The 20996-nt window shown below is 39.5% G+C and overlaps 2 protein-coding genes across 6 annotated transcripts in view; one reads left to right on the top strand and one right to left on the bottom strand.

Annotated features, from left to right (window-relative positions):
• SMC6 (structural maintenance of chromosomes 6) overlaps nucleotides 1-10657 on the bottom strand; it is a 109170-nt gene extending 98513 nt beyond the window's left edge. For 4 of the 5 annotated variants that reach the window (XM_067544733.1, XM_067544735.1, XM_067544736.1 and 1 more), the window contains exons 1-4: nucleotides 10469-10657; nucleotides 7529-7717; nucleotides 5617-5765; nucleotides 1912-2029 (exon numbers count right to left, since the gene is read on the bottom strand). In XM_067544733.1, the coding sequence (XP_067400834.1) occupies nucleotides 1912-2029; nucleotides 5617-5765; nucleotides 7529-7541 (280 nt within the window). In that variant the 5' untranslated portion in view covers nucleotides 7542-7717; nucleotides 10469-10657. The remainder of the gene's footprint in view (nucleotides 1-1911; nucleotides 2030-5616; nucleotides 5766-7528; nucleotides 7718-10468) is intronic. The other variant, XM_067544734.1, reaches the window with a different exon arrangement.
• A 4123-nt stretch (nucleotides 10658-14780) lies between these two features.
• Nucleotides 14781-20996, top strand: part of GEN1 (GEN1 Holliday junction 5' flap endonuclease) — a 31000-nt gene continuing 24784 nt past the window's right edge. The window contains exons 1-4 of the mRNA XM_067544870.1: nucleotides 14781-14859; nucleotides 16301-16507; nucleotides 17315-17501; nucleotides 19857-20033. Coding sequence (XP_067400971.1) covers nucleotides 16347-16507; nucleotides 17315-17501; nucleotides 19857-20033 — 525 coding nt within the window. The 5' untranslated portion in view covers nucleotides 14781-14859; nucleotides 16301-16346. The remainder of the gene's footprint in view (nucleotides 14860-16300; nucleotides 16508-17314; nucleotides 17502-19856; nucleotides 20034-20996) is intronic.

Genomic DNA, 20996 nt, shown 5'->3' with positions numbered 1-20996 from the left:
ATGATTAAAACTCAAATTTTGCACAAGTGTGAAAATGGTAAAACATAAAAATTAAAAATGTTTTAAAAATCAATTTCTCAAAATTATATATATAAATATAAATCAAATTCTGCCAAGCCTAGCGCTAAGTTACTGAAAAGATCATTCTTAATTACACTGAAAAATCTTTGCCTGTGTTACTATCTTAGATTTTTTTTTTTTTAAAGTAGTCACTTTCACCATTTTTGTTTCTTAACTTCTGTATGTCATGTGCCATAGACAGTTAATCTACAGAGGCCACTATTGCTTCTTTTTCCTTGGCTGATTCATTTTCTGAGTTACATGTGCTTGGACAATTATCTTGCATTTATGCAGGATAAAATTTAGCTTTAAATATAATTTATATATGCATATAACCATGAAAACATTTCCATTCATATTATGTTTTGTAAAAACTGTATTTGGGATCTAGACTTCTTGATAGTATCTCTAAGCTACTTATGTAGCCCCATGCTTTTACTGAAAGCGTCTAATAATTCACAATTTTGCATTTTCCAAGAGTTGAATGTTTGTAATTAATATGATGTATTTAATTACCCTAGCCATGTAGAGGTTTATTTTGTACCTCTGTCTTCTCAAACGCTGCTAGCTTTACTTGTATCATTTGTTTACTGATGCAGAGTTCAGTCCCATCCCCGGACCCCACTCCTAATAAAAGTACAGAAAAGAATACTGCAGTCCAGGTGTTGCCTCAAAGCAGCAAAAAATCCCTTCAACACAAGACAATGAAAAATTAAATCCGAAGGAATAAATACTATTCACACCTATATATTGCTCCCTACCTCAATACCACTAACCTCTCAACCAATGGAGCAAACAATCCCAAGAATTCTCAAGACACTAAATCACCACCTAAACTAGAATATAGTAATATATAAACACAACCACCCCAAATTAAAATAAATAAAATAAATAAATAAAGTCCTCCTACACAATTATCACACTACAGACTACCTCACCACAGTATAGATTAGAATGCAAAGCTAGGACAGACATTCAATCAATATAGAAGAATCAGAGACCATACACTAGAAGTGGTCAACTGTGAGACAAATGATAGTTCAAACCCAGAGGGGAGAGACATTCGTATGTTGGAAATTGCAATAGAAGGTAAGACATTTTCATAAATTACCAGAAAACCAAAGTCATTCTATGAAAAGGTGATGAAGAAAATAATAAGCTGCCTAACCCTGGGTGAAAGTAGTACAACAGCAGAGATAATCACACTACACAGAACCTTGCAGCAGATCCAGAATGAATGACAAAACCCCAGACAGGCTATGAGGCCCAATCCTCAGCCGAATGTACTAACCTCTGACAGATAAGGGAGGATTTCTGTCTTTTTCTTGAGCTTTGACATTTGTTAAATTGACAAATGATGCAAAGTATTACTGAACAAATGCAAAAGGGACAGTCCCAATTACCCTTTTGTTAATACTCAATCTTTCCCTTATAAAGAAATCATGTTATCTGTTTAAAAAACAAAGAAGCAAAACAAGTAGAAGACAGTAACATTTTAAAACAACAATTACTACTACTATATTCTAGTGAAACTCGACTCAAATTTAAGAAATACATACATAACAAAGAACGTTAATCAAAATTAAGTTTGAGTTGTTTTGATACTACCACATAACAGGTCAACATTAATCAATGTTGTACTGTATGGCTAAACTAAAATCACAACATACAGAAACCTCTCTCTAATGTTTGTCACAGCGCTAAACAAGATAATGAAAAAGCAGAAGTTTGTACAAATAATGGCTTTCCTTTTTTGTAGTTAAAAAGACTTTTAATGAACTTCGGCTCTAAATATTTAATTAAGTCCCCAAAAAAGGCTCCTGATAAAGAAATGAGCAAATAAATACTTACTTCCATTGTTTCCAACCACAAAGTTTACATTGGATCCAAATCGAAAGGGCCCCAACATTGAATGGCACATAAAGTTCTTCAGTTGGATGCTTTCAATTATCCCAACTTCCCCTGAAGTCTAAAGAAATATCGTGAAAATTACATAACTCAAACACACAAAATTAATGACAAATATTGAAGATGAGTCAAGTAAAATGAGAAATCAAAATGAGAGCATAGTGATAAAATGGTAATGGTAACTAAAGTCAGATTCATTTGTAGTCAAAACAGGACAACAAACAAGTGCAAGTGCTTTAGGTGATTATGCATACAAATTACACAACAATATGAAAATGTATAGTTGGTGGTATAATTCAGTCATAATGTAGCATTAAATGCAAATAGTTATCCAAATGTCCAAATGCATCACTTATCAAAGATAGTTTTAGGGTACAGCTACACTGCACACTGCTTTCCGTGTAGAGTACATACACTGCCCACCCTCTCCCCCCAGCACAGGTATAAATAGCAGTGTAGATGGTGAGTCACTGTGTAGGTGAATAAAGACATGCACGAACCCTATGGCTATATGTAATATACAGGGCTCTCCACTCACCGGAGCAGTGCCTCCCTGTGTACATGGCTATTTTTAGCAGCAAAGAGGCAGCAGGGAAAGGCTTCAACAGCTCCCTGCTTCTGGGGACACATGTAGCTACACCAAGCACGTGAGGATGTAGCCTGCTTTTCACTGCAGTGCGTAGCTGCACAAGAGCTGTACCATGTAGATATAGCCTTAGTTTTTCCCCTTCAAGTTATCCAGTCATGAATATCTTACACAGCATGATTTTAGTATTTAGATTTCATGTGGCTGTTAATATTCATATACCATTTATAACATTTCTTTTTAGAATAATTTTTACTCTTTCCACAGAACTCCTTCTTCCCATCTTTGCTATACAACCAGTGGGGCCACTGAACAATCGAGATGCTAAAGGAGCTCTCAAGGAAGATAAGGCTATTGCAGAGAAACTAAACAAATTCTTTGCATCTGTCTTCATGGCTGCGGATGAGGGAGATTTCCAAACCAGAGAATTCTTTTTAGATGACAAATCTGAGGAACTGTCCCAGATAGAGGTGTCATAAGAGAAGGTTTGGAACAAATTGATGAATTAAACAGTAATAAATTACCAGGACCAGATGGTATTCACTCAAGAGTTCTGAAGGAACACAAATATGAAATTACAGAACTACTAACTGTGGTATGTAACCTATCATTTATATCAGCTTCTGTACTAGATGACTGAAGGATAGCTAATCTGAGACAATTTTTAAAAAAGGCTCCAGAGGTGATCCCGGCAATTACAGGCCAGTAAGCCTAACTTCAATACCAGGCAAATTGGTTGAAACTATAGACAAGAACAGAATTATCAGATCACACAGCTGAATACAATTTGTTGGGGGAAAAGTCAACATGGTTTTTGTAAAGGGAAATCATACCTCAAAAATATACTATAATTCTTTGAGGGAGTCAATAAGCATGTGGACAACGGTGATCCAGTGGATATAGTGCGCTTAGATTTTCAGAAAGCCTTTGATAAAATCCCTCACCAAAGGCTCTTAAGCAAAATAAGCAGTCATGGGATAAGAGGAAAGGGATCACTAACTTGTTAAAAGACAGGAAACAAAAGGTAGTAATAAATGGTCAGTTTTCAGAATGGAGAGAGGTAAATAGTGGTGTCACCAGGGCTCTGTACTGGAACCAGTCCTATTCAACATATTCATAAATTATCTGAAAAAGGGGAAACAATGAGATGGCAAAACTTGCAGATGATACAAAACTACTCATGATAGTGAAGTCCAAAGCAGACAGTGAAGAATTACAAAGGGATCTCATAAAACTGGGTGACAGGACAACAAAATGGCAGATGAAATTCAATGCTGATAAATGCAAAGTAATGCACACTGGAAAACATAATCCCAACTATACATATAAAAAGATAAGGTCGGTCTAAATTAGCTGTTACCACTCAAGAAAGAGATCTTGGGAGTCACTATGGATAGTTCTCTAAAAGCATCCACTCAATGTGCAGCGGCAGTCAAAAAAGCTGACAGAATGCTGGGAATCACTAAGAAAGGGATAGATAATAAGACAGAAAATATCATATTGCCTATTTATAAATCCATGGTACGCCCAAATCTTGAATACCGAGTGCAGATTTGGTCACCCCATCTCAAAAAGATATATTGGAATTGGAAAAGGTACAGAAAAGAGTAACTAAAATGATTAGGGGTAGGGAAAAGCTTGCATATGAGGAGAGATCAATAAGACTGGGCCTCTTCAGCTTGGAAAAGAGATGCCTACAGGGGGATATGATAGAGATCTATAAAATCATAACTGGTGTGGAGAAAGTAAATAAGGAAGTTTTATTTACTCCTTCTCATAACACAAGAACTAGGGGTCAGCAAATGAAATTAATAGGCAGCAAGTTTAAAACAAATAAAAGGAAGTATTTCTTCACACAACGCAGGGTCAATCTGTAGAACTCCTTGCCAGAGGATGTTGTGAAGGCTAAGTCTATTACAGGGTTCAAAAAGAACTAGATACATTCATGGAGGATAGCTCCATCAATGGCTACTAGCCAGGATAAGCAGAGATTGCTGTTTGCCAGAGGCTGGGAATTGACAGACAGGATGGATCACTTGATGATTACCTGTTCTGTACATTCCCTCTGAAGCACCTGGCATGGGCCACTGTTGGAAAACAGGATATTGAGCTAGATGAACCACTGCTCTGTCCCAGTATGGCCATTCCTATGTTCTTACCAGAAGATGAATTTAGAAGCATAAGGGATAATCCGGTGGCAAAATGCTAATATATATTTTGTTAGAAAGTTTTTAGCTAAAGCTTTGGAAATGCAATAGTGATTACTTGTTTCTAGAAGACAAAGTGCAGAGTAATGGTTTTGAGCATCTCTAAAGACCACCCATAACTTGAATTCTCACATCAGACAGCACTGTTTGCACCTGAAAAGCATTTCTTCTGATATTTTAAGAAAAAAATTATATTATCTCATTATGAATAACTATTCAAGAGTGCAGAAGGATGGCATTCCTCTCTCCTCATTTTAAGTTACCACTTACACCAAAAATATATTTCAAAAATATGATTCTATTCTGATGGCATCAGAAATTATTTGGGATATGTATAACTGCTCTTTCTGAGTCACTTATTTATCTTTCAAATATTTACCCCCCCTTCCCCCCCCCATTTTTGTGTAATATAAAATGACAACTTGCACAACATATTTGGTTCAGTTTTTGGATAATTAACACTTTATTTCCTTAACTTGGCTGTCTATGTTTTCTGCCATCACTACTCATTCTATATAACACAATTGACTATGGTTGCTAATGCAACATGATTTTAATTTTAAACAATGCTTAGTTGCCATGAGTATGTGTTGCACAAATTATTAAAGTTACATTTAAAACTGGCAATCTTTACTGTCTATTCCAAAGGACAACTGGGGACTGCAACAGGCCATGGAGTTTATAAAAGAATCAAAACAGAATGCTTCAAGAAACTGCCTAAGTGGTTATGAATCTGAAGAAAAGACCATTTATGGCAGTTTGATAGCATCCTAAGAAAGAGCCACCTGACTCAAAAAGTTCTTTTATGATCTCTCTTTTTTAAAGCTGTCATTTCTAACAGGACACACATCTTACCGACTGCGAACTGGAATTACTGTCAGACTGCAACTGTGAACGTTCTTCTTCATCAAGCTCATCATCAGATTCATCTGCGTATTCTTGTCTTGGCCTTTTGTGGTATCCAGGTTTTGAAAACCTTTCCTCTTTTCTCTTACCCATAAGTACTGAAAAAGTAAGGTAAATTGTAAATGAAAAATATCAACAGAACACAAACAGGTCTATATCTATTTAAAAATATGAATGATCACAAAGAGCAAACTGACAGAACTAGCCCACTTTGGAAGCAATATTCAGAAGTACCAGTAAAACAAACAAAGTGAAAAATTAAGTCAGAGAATAAGAAAAATTATGGAAAAACTAAAATTGAGCAAACCCAACAGAGAGCCATCAGTGCTGGTACAATTATGGTAAGGATAACTTTGGACTATAAATGTTATATAGTAGCTCCTATTTGATTTAGAGGTTTGGTTATGACACTAACAATGTATACATTGTACTTGAATTCATTTACTTCTAGAGTACCAAAGTATGGTTAGCACTATGCAAAGAATGGGTGGAACCCCACACTTCTGCATTAAGAAGGAACAATAAAGCCCCAATCATGCAAACACTCATGAGCTCATGTTTAATTTTATGTATCTAAGCATTTCACTGATTTCAGTGGGTATGCACAGTAAGTAAAACTAAGCCTGTGCAGAAGTCCTTGCAGAATCCAGGTTTAAGAAAGGCCTTAAATGTCAACAGTTTCAAAATAATACTCCAATGTTAAAAAAAAAATTCTAACTGGTTAAGTTCTCCTACTCAAGATCTCAACTGTGTGTGGCACAGGATTTATTTGAAAAATACCTTCCATGCACGTACAGCAAAGGCCCAATTCTACGAGTTGCTAAACACCCTGAACTGAAGTCAACAGGTTTAACAGCACGCAGCACTGACTTCTATAGGATGGATAAAGCATTACGTGGCAGACTTTGAGTATGACTAGTTTTAGATTTAAAAAAAAAAATTACAAAATGACAAGTCTTAAAGAATTTAGCATATCCAAAGTTAACACAGCAAATCAATGCTCTCACTGAAGTCATAAGAAGTTTACTATTGATTTCAGTGGGTGCAGGGTCAGAACCTTAATTACCAAGCATCACAGACATTAGAATTTAGTATACCACCACCAAATGGGTTTAATTTTAATTTCCATTTTAGATTCTCTTCAGTTATAGATGTTTTATAAAATGAAATCTGATATTTCACTTAAATTCTGTTATATTACAACACAAAGTACAATTAAACAAAAATACACCGAAAATATTTGTAACTCCTTTCGTTAAATTCAAGAAGCAAAAAAGCAAAATGAGGATTATATTGAAAGCCTAACCTGCTGAATTTTCTTGTAATAATCTATAAGAATGGCTATACTGGGTCAGATCAATGGTCTATCTAGCCCAATATCCAGTCTTCCAACTGTGGCCAATGCTTCAAAGAGAAAGTACAGATCAGAGCAATTATCAAGTGATCCATCCTCTGCCGTCCAGTCCCAGCTTCTGGCAGTCTGAAGTTATGGGACACCCAGCACATGGGGTTGCATCCCTGACCATCTAAGCCAATAGCGATTGATGGATCTATCCTCCATAAATTTATCTAACACTTTTTTGAATGGAACAATAATTTGGTCCTTCACAATATCACCTGGCAATGAGTTCCACCCATTGACTGTATGTTGTGCGAGTAAGCACTTCCTTTTTTGTTTGTTTTATACCTACTGCCTATGAATTTCACTGGGTAATCCCCGGCTCCTGTTTTATTAGAGTAGTGTTTTCACATTATACACATTAAATATGTTTATGGCAATTTGATTTAGTCTATTATATTTCACTTTAATTTATGTAACACAATAAACATGAAACATGTAATTCACTATTCAGTTGCGTACCTTTTGGCTGCATTAATTACTGTCTCTGTGAAATCAGTTCTAAAATGTTAAGTTACTCAGCATGAGGCTCAAGAAAAGAATCCAAAGTGCATACAAGCAGCTCTGTCACTAGACCATGAAGACACTTGTCTCTTGACGAATTTACAGAGAGCACAGCATATTATACTAAAAGCAGCATTCACAAACAGCCTAAGGGAAAAAAAAACAGTATCAAGGAGGCCTTACACTAGGGTTACATCTGTTCCATCCTACTTCCTGTTTGACTCAAGAGAGAAAAGGGCAGACAGACAAAGGTAGACGAGAGTAAAATCGCCTCACCTGCTGTCAGTAAAAAAGCTGGGCTTACTTTGTCGTTGCTGGGACAAAGTCCCCCTTTCCTACATTTCTGAAATGCACCCCAGTAATAGGTTTTAGATATTGTGTAGAATATAAAATTAGAGAATTAAGGGTTATCTTAAATTTGGTTAAAGAAATGTGTGTTGTAAAGAAAGGTCCTAACCAAAAAATAAAAGACCTTGAAAAAATAAGTTATAAGGCCAGAAAGAATGAAGTAGGGAGGATGTTTAGTTCAAAGACTAATGAAATGAGGGGAAGTTTCTAAAAAGAAGGCCTCTAACCAATACGGGTGACTGCAGATGGTTTTAAATAAGACAAGGAGAATCTGTCTAAAAAGAGTCAACAAGGACCTTCCCACCCTACGTCCAATGTTATTTCAAAAATTAAAGCCTATGTTAACCCACATGCAAAGGAAAAATCGTTGATCAGTAAGGAGGGAAGAGAGAGGGGAGGAATGGCCTTGGAAAGACAGGACATTGTCAATCTTATCTGGACTAACACTGGAAATAAAGATGAATTATCTCAATTTTTTTTTTTAAAGGTGAAGTAGATAATTGGCAATGACATCTCTTGTTTGTTAAAGGGTGTTAAAAAAAGGAAACTCTTAAAGCGTTCATTGCTGATAACTGCCTGACCAAGTTGGAGCTGACCAACATAGATCTAAGAACCTCTGGGTTTAGCCGTTTCTAAGTATCTTGATCAAATGTTTATAAAGGTTTCCGATTACTGTGTGGATGTAGTAAATTACTTATTATTTTGACTTTTTAGTCATGTTTAGAGAAATTGTACAAATATCATTTGGCCTTTGCATTTAATAAAGGAATGTATGGTTTAAGAGCTGTTGTGGTAATACCCTGCATACATAATATTTCCAACATACCGTAATCAAATAAAGATTAGGGCTGAGATTTTTCAAAGCTACCTAAAGAACTATTAATTCCCATTCATTTTTATGGGAACTGAGCTGACCAATTCCCTTAGGCACCTTTGAAAATATCACAGTGTCTAAGAGACAAATAAACAAGTGTCACAATTCAAGTAAGAGGTTTTGCTATGGAAATTATAAGTGATGTACCAGTGTAGTAATGAAACTTTTAAGACTAACATTAATGGAAAAACAAAAAGAATACAGCTAAACTGGTTAATTTTCATTACTGAGGCCTCATCTATTCTTGAGATTGATTAATCAGAACTAATCAGTGGACAAGTAACCAGAGTCATGATCAAAATTTGTCCTGCAGATATGGAAATATTAAAAAAGAAATGATATCTTTCCTTCAGAGAGTGGAATACTTGCATCCGAAATGAAACAGTAATAACAAAGACAGATTGATCATCACAAAGTTCACTTTAGCCATTATAATTGATGAACAGCAATTTAGAATGGGTTTCTGGAGGGATTGGGGGAGAGGGCACAGAGGAAAGATTGGCAATTCTCTCTACTCACACCTTTGTTTAAAGAATTATCTGTTCTGTGGCTCAGAACATTTAATAGCTCTTTCTTCCCCTCCATCCCATATATTTCTGTAGTTATCTTTAATCAGGTATAAGAATACACTATTAGCCTTCATCTGCAACTCTGAGATTTGTATATCCTCTCTCCCTTACTGTATCCTTTTCTAGCAAGGTCAGTGAGACCCGCTCAATCGATGAGGGAGTTGACTGAATAAGTCCACCCCCTCAACTAGCGTAGTGCTGAGCCGATGGGAACAGCTCAGTGCAATGTGAACAGCGCGCAGAAGCAGTCGACGGGAGTTACGCAACCTACTCTGCGCGGTTTGCGTAACTCCCGTCGACTGCCACCGAATTTCCGGGTAAGTGTGAACAAGCCCTTGGTTTCCAGATTTTGCAGGTGACTTTCATTGGGTGATCTGGTGTACAGAGACCACAGCTTATCATGCTGACCAGAATTGTCTCACTGTTTACGTGTACCCTCCTGTCTTTATCTTAAACAGAATTTTAAGGGGTGAACTGATTACATATTTACATAGCTACAATAATGGGCTCTTCAATCTAGCACAGAAAGGTATAACACAATCCAATGGCTGCAAACTGACGACAGACAAATGCAACCGGGAAATAAAGCATAATTTGTAACAGGGAGAGTAATTAACCCCTGGAATGATTTAACAAGGGTTGTGGTGTAGTCTCCATTAAGGACAGTTCTGAAGGCAAGATTGGATGTTTTTGTAAAAGACATGATGTGAATTCATTCCGGGCAGTCCTATGTGTTACCATCACAGTGGATGCTTCTGGCCTTCCAAGTGATGAGCCTGTACCCACCTGTTGCCTCGTCCTGCCGCCTAAGGGGCAGGGGCTGTCATGCTGTTGTGTCTGGACAGCGCTGAGCACACAGGGATCCTAGCCCCTAGGGCCCGCAAAAACCAGGACCCAACTTCCTGGCGCCGGGCACTGTGAGCACGGGTTCCCCACAGCCACCAGGGGACCGGGCTCTGCGCAGCCTGGACAGCCAGTGCCCGCTGCCTAACCGGCCTGGGAGATTCGGAACAGCCCCTTTCGCCGGCACCAGCTGCAACATGCTGCGTGCCCCGCTCCGCTCCGCACCGCAGGGCGGGGAAGAGGCTCCCCAGGCGCCCCTCTTACCTCTCGGGCACGGGGGAGGAGGGGCTACGGAGAAGGCGCGGCCGGTATCGTTACGATCCGTTGAGATTTAAACCCGCTCCGGAGCCCCCGCGCTGCTCACCCCACGCCCAGCCACAAGCGTGCAGCGGCGCCGCGGCAGGCACCGGCGACTAGTCCCTACGGTACCGGCCGGAAGGGAAAGCGGAGCGCGCGAGCGCCTCTCCCGGCCCCAGCCCCCTCCCCAGCCGCGCACGCGCGGCCCGACCAGAGCTTTCGGGCCTTCCGCCGAGGGCCGCCATTTTGCGGAGGGAGGCGGGCGTCAGTGCTACGTAGCGGCTTCCGTGGGCGGGGGGGGGGTGAGGCGAGGCTCCGTCCCGCGCCAAATACGAATCCACGAGCCGAGATTCTGGGGCCGGGGCTGCGTGACGGAGGCTGTAGCGTGGGACGTCGGGCCGCTGCGGGCCGCACAGGTGGGACGCTTGGAGACTGGTTCGGATCCTAGCTCCGCCGCGCCTGGGCTGTTCGCGTCTCTACCCAGTCGCCCTCTTCCTGCCCCCCCCCCCGGCCTGGATTGTTTCCCTCCTTTCCCATCCCTGCCCCCTCCCCCCACATTATAGCCTGGTCTCCCAGACTATACATCCCCCTATTGCATCCCAGCTTCTTCTTAGCATCTTGGGGATGTGAATTTGAATTGAGACAGTTGAGGGGAACCTAATTCCCCTCCTGGCCTTGCCCTGGGCTGGGATCCTGGCCCTGCTTGTCATTTCTCCCCCCAAAGATCCATACTGCAGTTTTCCTCTTCCCCACCCTGCTGCCATCATGCTCCAGAAACCAGAACAGGAGCCCTGGGTACAGCCTAGCCCCCCCGCCAAGGACCTAGTATCAGGAGTGAGCTGTAGGAGATGAGTGATGGCCCACCAGGGAGATTAGTTAACAGCTCCTCCATGGAGCTGTGAGCTCCTGTCTGGTGCAGTTAACAGACTCCCCTAACACCTGTCCTTTCTGCAGCAGGAGGGAGACTGAGGCACATTTCCACAGACTGTCAGGTTGCAGCCCCTCAAGAATCTCCTGAGGTTCTGGCTGCACATTTCCCCATACCTCCTTGTTTACACACACCCTGTTTGTGGCCCAACAGAGTCATGAGACCTCCTTGTTAACGTCCTTCTGGTGCTGGTCAAGATGGTCATCACCCCAGGAGGAGGAAGGGGATTGGGGGTGCTCTATTTCTGGTCCCTGTCTTGTGTCCCCAAGCAGAGTTCTTCTGAGCGATGTCCACTGGCTCCCTAGACACCTTTGAACAGCGGTAGGCCCTGTTGAGGGTTCTCTGCTCTGTTTCCCATTCTGGTTCCCTGCTTTTTAACCTTTGACCCTCCTCCATTCTTGTTCTTTCATTTGTTGCCCTAAGACTTCAGCTGTGGCCTGGGTTCAGTGACTCCTTATTGGCTGAGTGGATAGACTTTTAGTTCTGGGCAGGCCATCCTAGTACTCCCAATGGGTTCAGGGTTTTTCGTGGTCTCCCACCTTATTCTAAATCCTCCAGTGCTGAGAAAACACATGGATTGGTAGAGTATATTGGTATTTTAAGGGCAGATGCAGCATAGCAAAGGGCCCAACCAGCTAGTAGCATTGTATTTTACTTACAGAAAGAAAGTGTTTAATCTTGAGCAAAATATCTTTTTATATTTAAAGAGTGAGACTACATTGCATAGGTTGTGTTTCGTGTTTCATTTCATAAAACTTTTTACTCTCTTTTTTCCCAGTGAAAACAGAAATGGAATAGCAGTGGGTGATGCGCTTTGGGAACTTAGGTGTGTTGGCAAAGCTGTGTGATGTAATCTCAGGACTTGGAATACCAATGTGGGTTGCAGTTTAGGAGAAAGGCAATTGCAGAGCTCTCCTGTGTGGGGTGATCCCAGTATGGGAAGGGCAGGGGGAACTGTAGGGGAGGATTGAGGAGCATTGGCCAAGTTTACCTGTCTAAAGCAAATATATCACACACACACACACACACACACACACACCCCCCCCAGCAACATAAGTTAGACATAAGTGCTGGTGTGGACAGCACTATGTCAGCAAGAGAGCTTCTCCCACTAACATAGCTTCTTCTGCTCACAGGGGCTGGAGTAGTTAAGCCAATGGGGGAGCTCTCTCCTGTTGGCTTAGAGTGGTTACACTAGAGAGTTTACAGCAGCTGTAAACTCTCTAGTGTAGCTTTACCCGAACTGTCATCAACTTTAAATTAATTTACTCTTTATTTTAAGCATTGCATTTGTATTTGTTGAGTTAATAGAATCATGTAAAACATTCATTGTTTGTTGACTCTAAACTTTTAAAAAACTATTAAAAGCTGGTTTACAAGCATAGATCCTGGGCTTAATGTCAGTGGCTGTATTGCATTTAACTTCTGTGGAAGCCAGATCAGCTCCCTAAATTTTCTTGTTGTTTTTTTTAATAACATCTACAGTGTTTTAGGAAATATACAGTCTTACAAAAAATTAAGGTTCAGCTGTGAAGATTTTACCTTTTGTAAGATAGGTGGGATGGGAGATTTCAGATAACTAAGGCCCCTGCAATAAAATCTGTGCTGGTGGGTCCCTGCTCTCACAAAGAGCCCATTCAAGACAGTATAGCTTTCTGTAAGAAGGATTAGCACTAAATCATTTAAATAACAAAAAAATAAATCTCCAAAATTTATTATGGCACGTATACCTACTTCAGCAACAAATATATTTTGTTTGAATCATGGAAAGGAAAAAACACTTCCTTAGCTATAAATTAATATTTTACTATAGTGTTGAGAAACATTGACTTATTTTTTTATTTTGTTAATTGCCTTAACCACATTTGTCTACATAGCTACTTCTGCACGTTTATGGAATTAGAAATATTTTTTTCGATGCATTTATCCTCCCTGTGTATTGTTAATACTGATGTGCTATGTCATCATGGTACTAATAAACCAATTAACACAAAACTTATAGGAAGCTATATGAGAAATGAAGACTGATTTATAGGCACCAAATGGTAACATCAAAAGGCTTTTTGCTAAATGTTGTCTTGTTCACCTTCCAAAAACCTGGAAGTCCCAATTATGTGGTAAAAAGATTCATTTTCCTCCTGTAAAAAGTTCCATTCAAGACTTTCTATCTTTTAAACATAACAGTTGGAAATACTAATATTATAGTGGCAAAATGAATACTTCTGTGTAGTTATAAAGCATCTTTGATATGAGTAAGCATTTACTGTTGAGGCTAGTACTTAGCAAATAAGTGTCTCTGAAGTCATGTCTACACAGCAACTAGGTACCCATGGCTGGCCCATGTCTGCTAAGTCGGGCTTGGGCTGCAGGGCTGTTGTATTGCTGTGTAGACATCTGGGCTCGGGCTGGAGCCTGGGCTCTAAAACATTGCAATGTGGGAGGGTCCCATAGCTCGGATTCCAGCCTGAGCCCTGAAGTCTACACAATAATGAAACGGCCCCGCAGCCTGAGTAGGCTGGCACAGGCAGGCCGTGGGTGTCTAGTTGCTGTGTAGACATACCCTGAGTGGAAAAATATCTCACCTTCCCATTTTTATTCTCTTACCTGTGCTGTTAACATCATCAGTTTTCTTACAGTGCAAGATGCAGCCCAACACAATTTTTTTTTCCAGTTTTGCACTCAGATGGGGCCACTTAATTTCTTGCAGTGCTTGTTATGGCATACAAAACTTCAGAAGCATAGGCATGCCAATATATTTGACTTATATTACTAAATACTCTCCAAATGTCCATAGGGCATAAAAATGGTTAATATAAGTCATCAGCTCTTTACTGGCCAATTAATTAACTTCTGGGATTTCCCAGCATTTAGAAGCATACTTAATTTATTATTAAGTGCTTGTCTCCTCAAGTTCTCAAGTCCATGGGGAATGGAAGCCTAAATTGCTGCTAAGAGGGGATAGTTTTCCTGCTAGATGCAATACTACAATCTAGGAGCAGTGTGCTTTTTCTCTTGTTAAACTTACCTGTTTGAAAAATTATATTGGCTCCCACTGCAAAGCACCTGGGCACCTTACCATAATGTTTATGACAAGAAATAGCAGCCTTTTGACTTCAAAAGCCAACAAAGAAACCATTTTCTCAACAGCAAAAGTATCAATATCCAGTATTAAACTAAAGCAGAAATCTTTCAAAGGTCAAACAGGGTAACGTTTCTAAGCTTGGATAAATAAAGGTGACTAATTGAGTCACCCGAATGTTTTTTTTTTTTTTTTTTTCCCCTTCAAAGGTTCTTAACCATCCAGAGCTGGCAGCAATTTCCTCAGAAACCTGCTTCAGTTCAAAGAAAAGTGTGTGTGCGCTGCGCTGCTGAAAATCAGGCCACTTATTTGAGTGAATTAATACAGATTTAGGTGCTGCAAATTCCAGAGGTATGGACCATCTACGTACTGGGAGAGTGTAATCTCTGAGTGCCAATAGTGACAACTCCTTCAGTTGGAACAACTTCTAATTCATGCAATGAGAGCAAGAGAGATGACTGATCAGTTAGCTGTACTTAGGGCTTTATACTCCTACTTTATTGTGAGCATTAAAGCTGTTTCTCTGATGCTCCTACTCTGTGAAAGCCATATGCTCAAGAAGCCACCAGATGGCAGCATTCCTCATCTGTATCCAAACTTCTCAACCATTGTCTTCCTATTTGATACCATTTTGACATATAGGGTCATGATTCCCTCTCAAAATTTCTGCAAAACTGTAAGAACAATCATTTTTCTTAATGTGACAATGTAACCTGATTGCTGCCTCATTTCTATGAGAAAAGATTTATTTGGAAAGTAAAACAGACATATTCATAAACCATTAACAAAAGTGATTAAAATCCAATTTCTATTTGTCTATTTCATATTGAAATGTAGAAAATAAGCATAAGGAAAATGTATTCCTTCTCCCCCCATTGGAATAGATTCTCATTGAGGTTAAGAAATGAACACTAGCAAAGATATAGGGTATGGGTAAAAGGCTGCTTTTTTAAGAGTGGCAAGGGGTGAAAGTGAGAACAGCACGGGAAAGGAAAGTCAGTCAAGACTGAAAAAGAGATGAGTGAGCAAGGGGGTGGGAAAGAAGAGAAGAGAAAACAGGAAGAAAAGGAAATCTGATAACAAAAAAGGAATGGGGGGAGAGGTTGAGGAAAGGGAGAAGTTAGAGTCACAAGCAGAGAGACAAAGGGACTATACTACTTAATACAGTGGGGCAGATCCTCAGCTGGTGTAAATGATCATAGCGCCACAGTTTTCCACTTCCACCAGCTAAGGATCTGTCCCAGTGTCTTGCTGGTTTCAGACAAAAAGCACTATTTTCATAAAAGTTATTCTGAGATGTTAAAGGGAGGTAGGAACTTCAAGGAAAAAAAATTAGCATGAACTTTGAACAGTCTCAACCTCACTTTTGGAATAGACAGACACAACATTATGTATCTGCGCTCTTTTCTCAGAGTTGAATAGAAATATACATTTATTCATATAAATCTGAATTTTCTGTAAGAAAGCTGAACTTCTACTGCCCCAATCCTATTGTAGAAAGTGAGCAAGAGGCACTTCAGATGTAGATGAAAGTGATTTCTTAAACTAGACATTTTTACCATTCTGTTCTGGCAGCACTGTAGACTGTTTATAATAAAAAGTTGTCCTACAAGGAGATCATCCATTAAATAAGAGGTCTATAAACTGAAGTTTCTAAATATTTAGATGGCTTGATTATAAGTGTCATTCACTTGGTCATTAACATTTATTTTTAGAAGTACTTAGAGCACTCACTTCCATCCAAAAATTGCCACATTCCATATTATGAACTGTGAACATTTGTTTTGATCAGTCCTTACAGCTGATGCCTTCATATTGGCAAGAAAGAATTCAGGACAATGGGAGTGACTAATCTGTGGCAGATCCTGGAACCTGTGAAACAACATGTTCATCTGAGCAGTCTCAGAGGAAAAACACTTGCTGTTGATTTAAGTCTATGGGTGTGTGAGGCACAGACTGTTAAAAAGATGATTGGAGTAGTCACCAAGCCTCATCTTAGGTACAGTATCCTTTTTTTGTAGGTAATTGTAACTGGTAAGTGTTTGAACCTGTATGATATAGTTTGGTGCATTGCTCCTAGAGTTATGACAAGGTATTTCCAAAGTCTGTGGTAAACCATATGACCGGATAGTCTTAACCACTTATTCATTGTGTGCCAATCATTCTGCATGAACCATTATGAAGTACATTAAGGAGTATATGCATATTTGGTTTATGTGACTGATGCTTTTTCAAATCAAATCAAAGTGGCTGTAATGTCAAAGCACTGACTTGTGCAAACAGGACTGAAAAGAGGACACATGGAGCTATAGACATCTAGAATTTTACTTTTAAAAGTGAACGGTGGCTTTCCCAGCTCAAGAGGCTTTATAGATGATTTTCTGAAGTTGTAAGAATCCACAGCTCCCATTGACTTCATCTGGAATTCTGGATGCACTACATTTTCTGATAGTCAGCATTTAAAATGTCTCATACTGGGACCCAAAATAGCTGACCATTTTCAAAAATGTAGCCTTAACTGATCAGCAGTTAATTAAAAAGTAGTCTAGCATGGGGTCCCTGCTGATTCAAATCTGTTAGTTACTAATCATGTTAGAAGTAACAGAATTATTACTCTGATTGCAGTGGGGTAGAAATATCAGTCACTTTTCTAATGGACATGCCCACATCACACAGATCACTCTAACTGGCACCCTTGTAAGGACTTTCAACAGAGTGACCAAAGGCTGAGTGAGTCTGGAGAATGAATTATTCACTACTATAGACAAACTTTCAGTGAAAGTGTTTATTTACTTTGTTAATACAGGAATTTATTTTTTCGAATCTCTTCTTTAACCTCAATGGAAATCAAACTGGTGTTTGTCATGGAGGGGGATGCCCCAAAGCTGAAAGCAGGCACAATGAGTAAGAGGAATGAGCTGCGCTATGGGCCTTCAAAAAAACCTAGGACTACAAAAACAGGGAGATCGCATTTTAAATCAGTTTTAAAAGAGGTGAGTGACAGAGGAATTTCATTATTTTTGGTATTAGAGAATGGAGAGAGGGAGGGAAAAAAAAAATTATAGGAAAGAATTTACAATAATTCTAACAAATAGAAATGACTCCACATAGATTTTTCAATGAGATTCTGCTCCCAAAAAATTTGCATCACTTTAAGATTGGATAGTAATCCTGTAATTTGCTGTATTAAGTGTTTATGAACCCTTTTTTCGGTCAAGTTCGTATAAACTTCTTGGGGCAGGGTGTTCCCATATGTACTGTACAGCATTGAGTACAACAGTGGCACTCAGTGCAGAATGATAATTTGAATTAATACATGTAAAAATAGTTAAGCACACTCTGGAGTCTGCTCACTGTTAGTAGTCTCCCCTAACTATACAAATATCAATACACTTTTATTAAACCCCAAGATATGCATACTGACAATAAATCCTAAGTGAATGTAATGCCTGTTAATAGCTCTAGGTTGGCAATACTGGGAGACTCTTCTCTAGTTAAGCATACGATAGGCCTAATGCAGGTAGTTTTGGTGCAAGCTCTCTTAAACTTGACTTGAAGTGATCACTTCAGGTTGCTCTGTTCCATTCCTTGATCTCTTTGCTGATGCTTGTAAAATGTGGTCTATTGTGGTGGTGATTTTGGCCTCAGGACACCTATCCATTTGAAAGTAGACTGTAAATTCCAGCCTTTAAACAGCTGTTGCATGACAAGTCTCTGTGGTCATTATTGATCTGTGCTGGATTCAGACCAGTGATTATGATGTAAAAAGGCTGTGTATCTCAGTACCAATCTCTCAAGCCAGATTATTCCTCATAAGCCTTTTTGTTTTTATATTTTTGAGTACCTACCTAATAAACATATTAGTGTTGTGTAGACCTGTGTATGTATCTCTAAAGCAATTAGCACACTTTTGGTCACTACATAAATAACACAGTAGACTTATTTTCTAGTCTAGGTCTATGAACCAAGCAAATAGCCATGTTAATTCAGTTAACTGGGAAAATATTTGGTAAGAAGTGTGTTTAACTAGGTTGAGAGAACCAGATTGCAGCACAAATTGTTCTGTCAGTCTGTATGGAAGTTTTTGTTTAATGATATTTTTCATTACTGATTACTCATTTTCCTTAGTTTTCAACCCTTACAAATACGTGGCAATATGAATTTGCGTGTTGAGTTTGTGGGCCTTGCACCACAATGACTACTGTGATTTTAAGTAACATTGTATATAGCAATTAGTCACTTAGTGAGGAGATGCTTAATGTCAGCCTCACTGTTTGCCAGGCTTCTTTTGTGATTGAAGTACACTGTACTTCCATGAAGTTTTTGGCAGTGCTGGAAAAGAGCTTATAGAACAGGAAGTGAAATGAGAGAAGAATTGTGTTTTATTTGCTTTGTTTGTTCCTTTTCAAGGGTATGATCCAAAGCCCATTGAAATCCAGTGGAAAGATTCCCATTGATTTCAGTGGATTTTGGATCTGGCACCAGATGAATAACCTGTATAAAATATATTAATATTGTCAAGCTGCTTGGAGGAAGCTAAGCTCCACTAGGACAGTAATCTGACAATGCCACTTTTGTGCTTGTTTGATTTATTTAAAATCCTGTCTTGTGAAGAGAAGCCACCATAATGATGCAGTACAGTCACTTCTGATAGCTTGCACACAACACTTCTACAGAGATAAACTTCCTTTTCTATTGCTATGACTATAATTTCCCCTTAGCCCCCACCTTCTCAGGCGCACGAACAACTTTCTTGCATCTCTGGATTGGCTCTTCTGTTCCTCTGCACATAAGCAATTGCTGTTGTTACCACAGAGATGTTATTTGATCATGAATGGGAGGGAAGGTGGATCCCTGAGGCTCATTAAGATGTGATCCATAATGAAAGTTTAAGAAGTCCTGTTGCATACTTTATCTTGCCTATGTTCCCCAAGCTTCGCTCATTCTCTACTTCAGTGTCTCTTTCTACACCGAAGCCTCCTAAGCAATGTATGCCAGTCCTCTAGCCTCTCTCCTCAAAAATCTGGTGAGCCTAACTGATGTATGAAGTGTTGTGGCAGGAATGAGCACTAATCACTCAGTGTGTGTTTAGTACTGTGTAACTGAACATAGCCATGTTCCTACTAACTTTAAATTATAAGATATTTCAGGCATGGATCTATTCTTTGTTGGTCATGCTACATGTATTGTAAAGTGACATATACAATGATAGTAGTATGTTAATAATTAATGGCCACCGCAGACATGCTCATGACCTTGATCACCATTTAGAAAAAAATGTGTAATTGTAGAAAGGAATAATTGAAGATTCAATCTCCATCTTGTCTTGGATATTTTTATTTGTTTAGTGCCTTGAAATGTTGGAGTGTTTAGGATACCCTTGGGTTCAAGCAGCTGGTGAAGCGGAGGCCATGTGTGCTTACCTGAATGCAAATGGATATGTGGATGGCTGCATCACCAATGATGGAGATGTTTTCTTGTATGGAGCTCAAACAGTTTATAGGAATTTCACTATGAATGCAAAGGTAGTGTGTTTGTTTTTTTCCTTCAGACTTCCTCAAACACTCTCACTATCTTCCTCAAATAAATGTGAAGCACCATAAAGACTTTGAACAATTAACTAGGTATTAATTTTTTATCTTCTTGTATTTTGACTTGCTTAAAATCTCTGGCTTTAGACAGCAGACTTGCTTTTCTTGATTCATTAGTGTTCAAGCACTGGATAACTGGATAATAAGGAAAACTGCTGAGTTGAATAACAAACATGAAATTACCTACTGTCTGTGCGGTTTTTTATTACATTAATTTTTATGTGACTTAATGTTGTAAATTTTCTACAGTACACAGCCCTGCAGTGACAGTTGTGTGTTATTGGGAGCATTAGGTCTACGGGCTTAACTAAATGCATCAGACAAACACATTTTAATGTGAACACTTGATAATGACTTGATAATGACTGCTGTTCCTCAATTCAAGCACTGATGAGGCCATCTCTTGTATTGTATATCTGAATAATAAACTTATGGTATGACTAGTCCAAAAATGAATGTATCCAATAAAACAGCATCTGATTAGGATTATGGATACATTAGGAATGTATTTTGATACCATCGATGGAGAAGGCAGAAATAATGACTCTCTAGTGCAGTGGTTCCCAGCCCGTGGCCCGTGAGCCAAAAGTGGCCCCACGGGGTCTTTCTGAGGGGCCCGTGTCTCCCCTCCTGCTGGCTGCAGAAGGGAGCTGCTGCCTAAGTACCCAGGCAGAGCAAGTTGCCAGTGCAGGCTCCTTGCTGCAGCCAGGGGGATGGGAGATCATGCTCCCCTCCCCCTCGCTATAGCAGAGAGCACAGCAAAGCGCTCTGCGTGGATCCCTAGCTGCTGGGGTTCTTGCTGGAGCCCGAGGGAAGAGAGCACTGTTCTCCCATCCCCCTGTCTGCAGAAGGGAGCTGCTGCCTAGGGACTCAGGTGGAGTGCACAGTTTCTCTGCT

Source organism: Emydura macquarii, unplaced genomic scaffold (assembly GCF_026122565.2).
Source record: "Emydura macquarii macquarii isolate MOO-44397 ecotype Brisbane River unplaced genomic scaffold, CSIRO-AGI_Emac_v2 contig_1027, whole genome shotgun sequence".
Classification (NCBI taxonomy): domain Eukaryota; kingdom Metazoa; phylum Chordata; order Testudines; family Chelidae; genus Emydura; species Emydura macquarii.
This window is presented reverse-complemented; position numbering and strand designations above follow the sequence as displayed.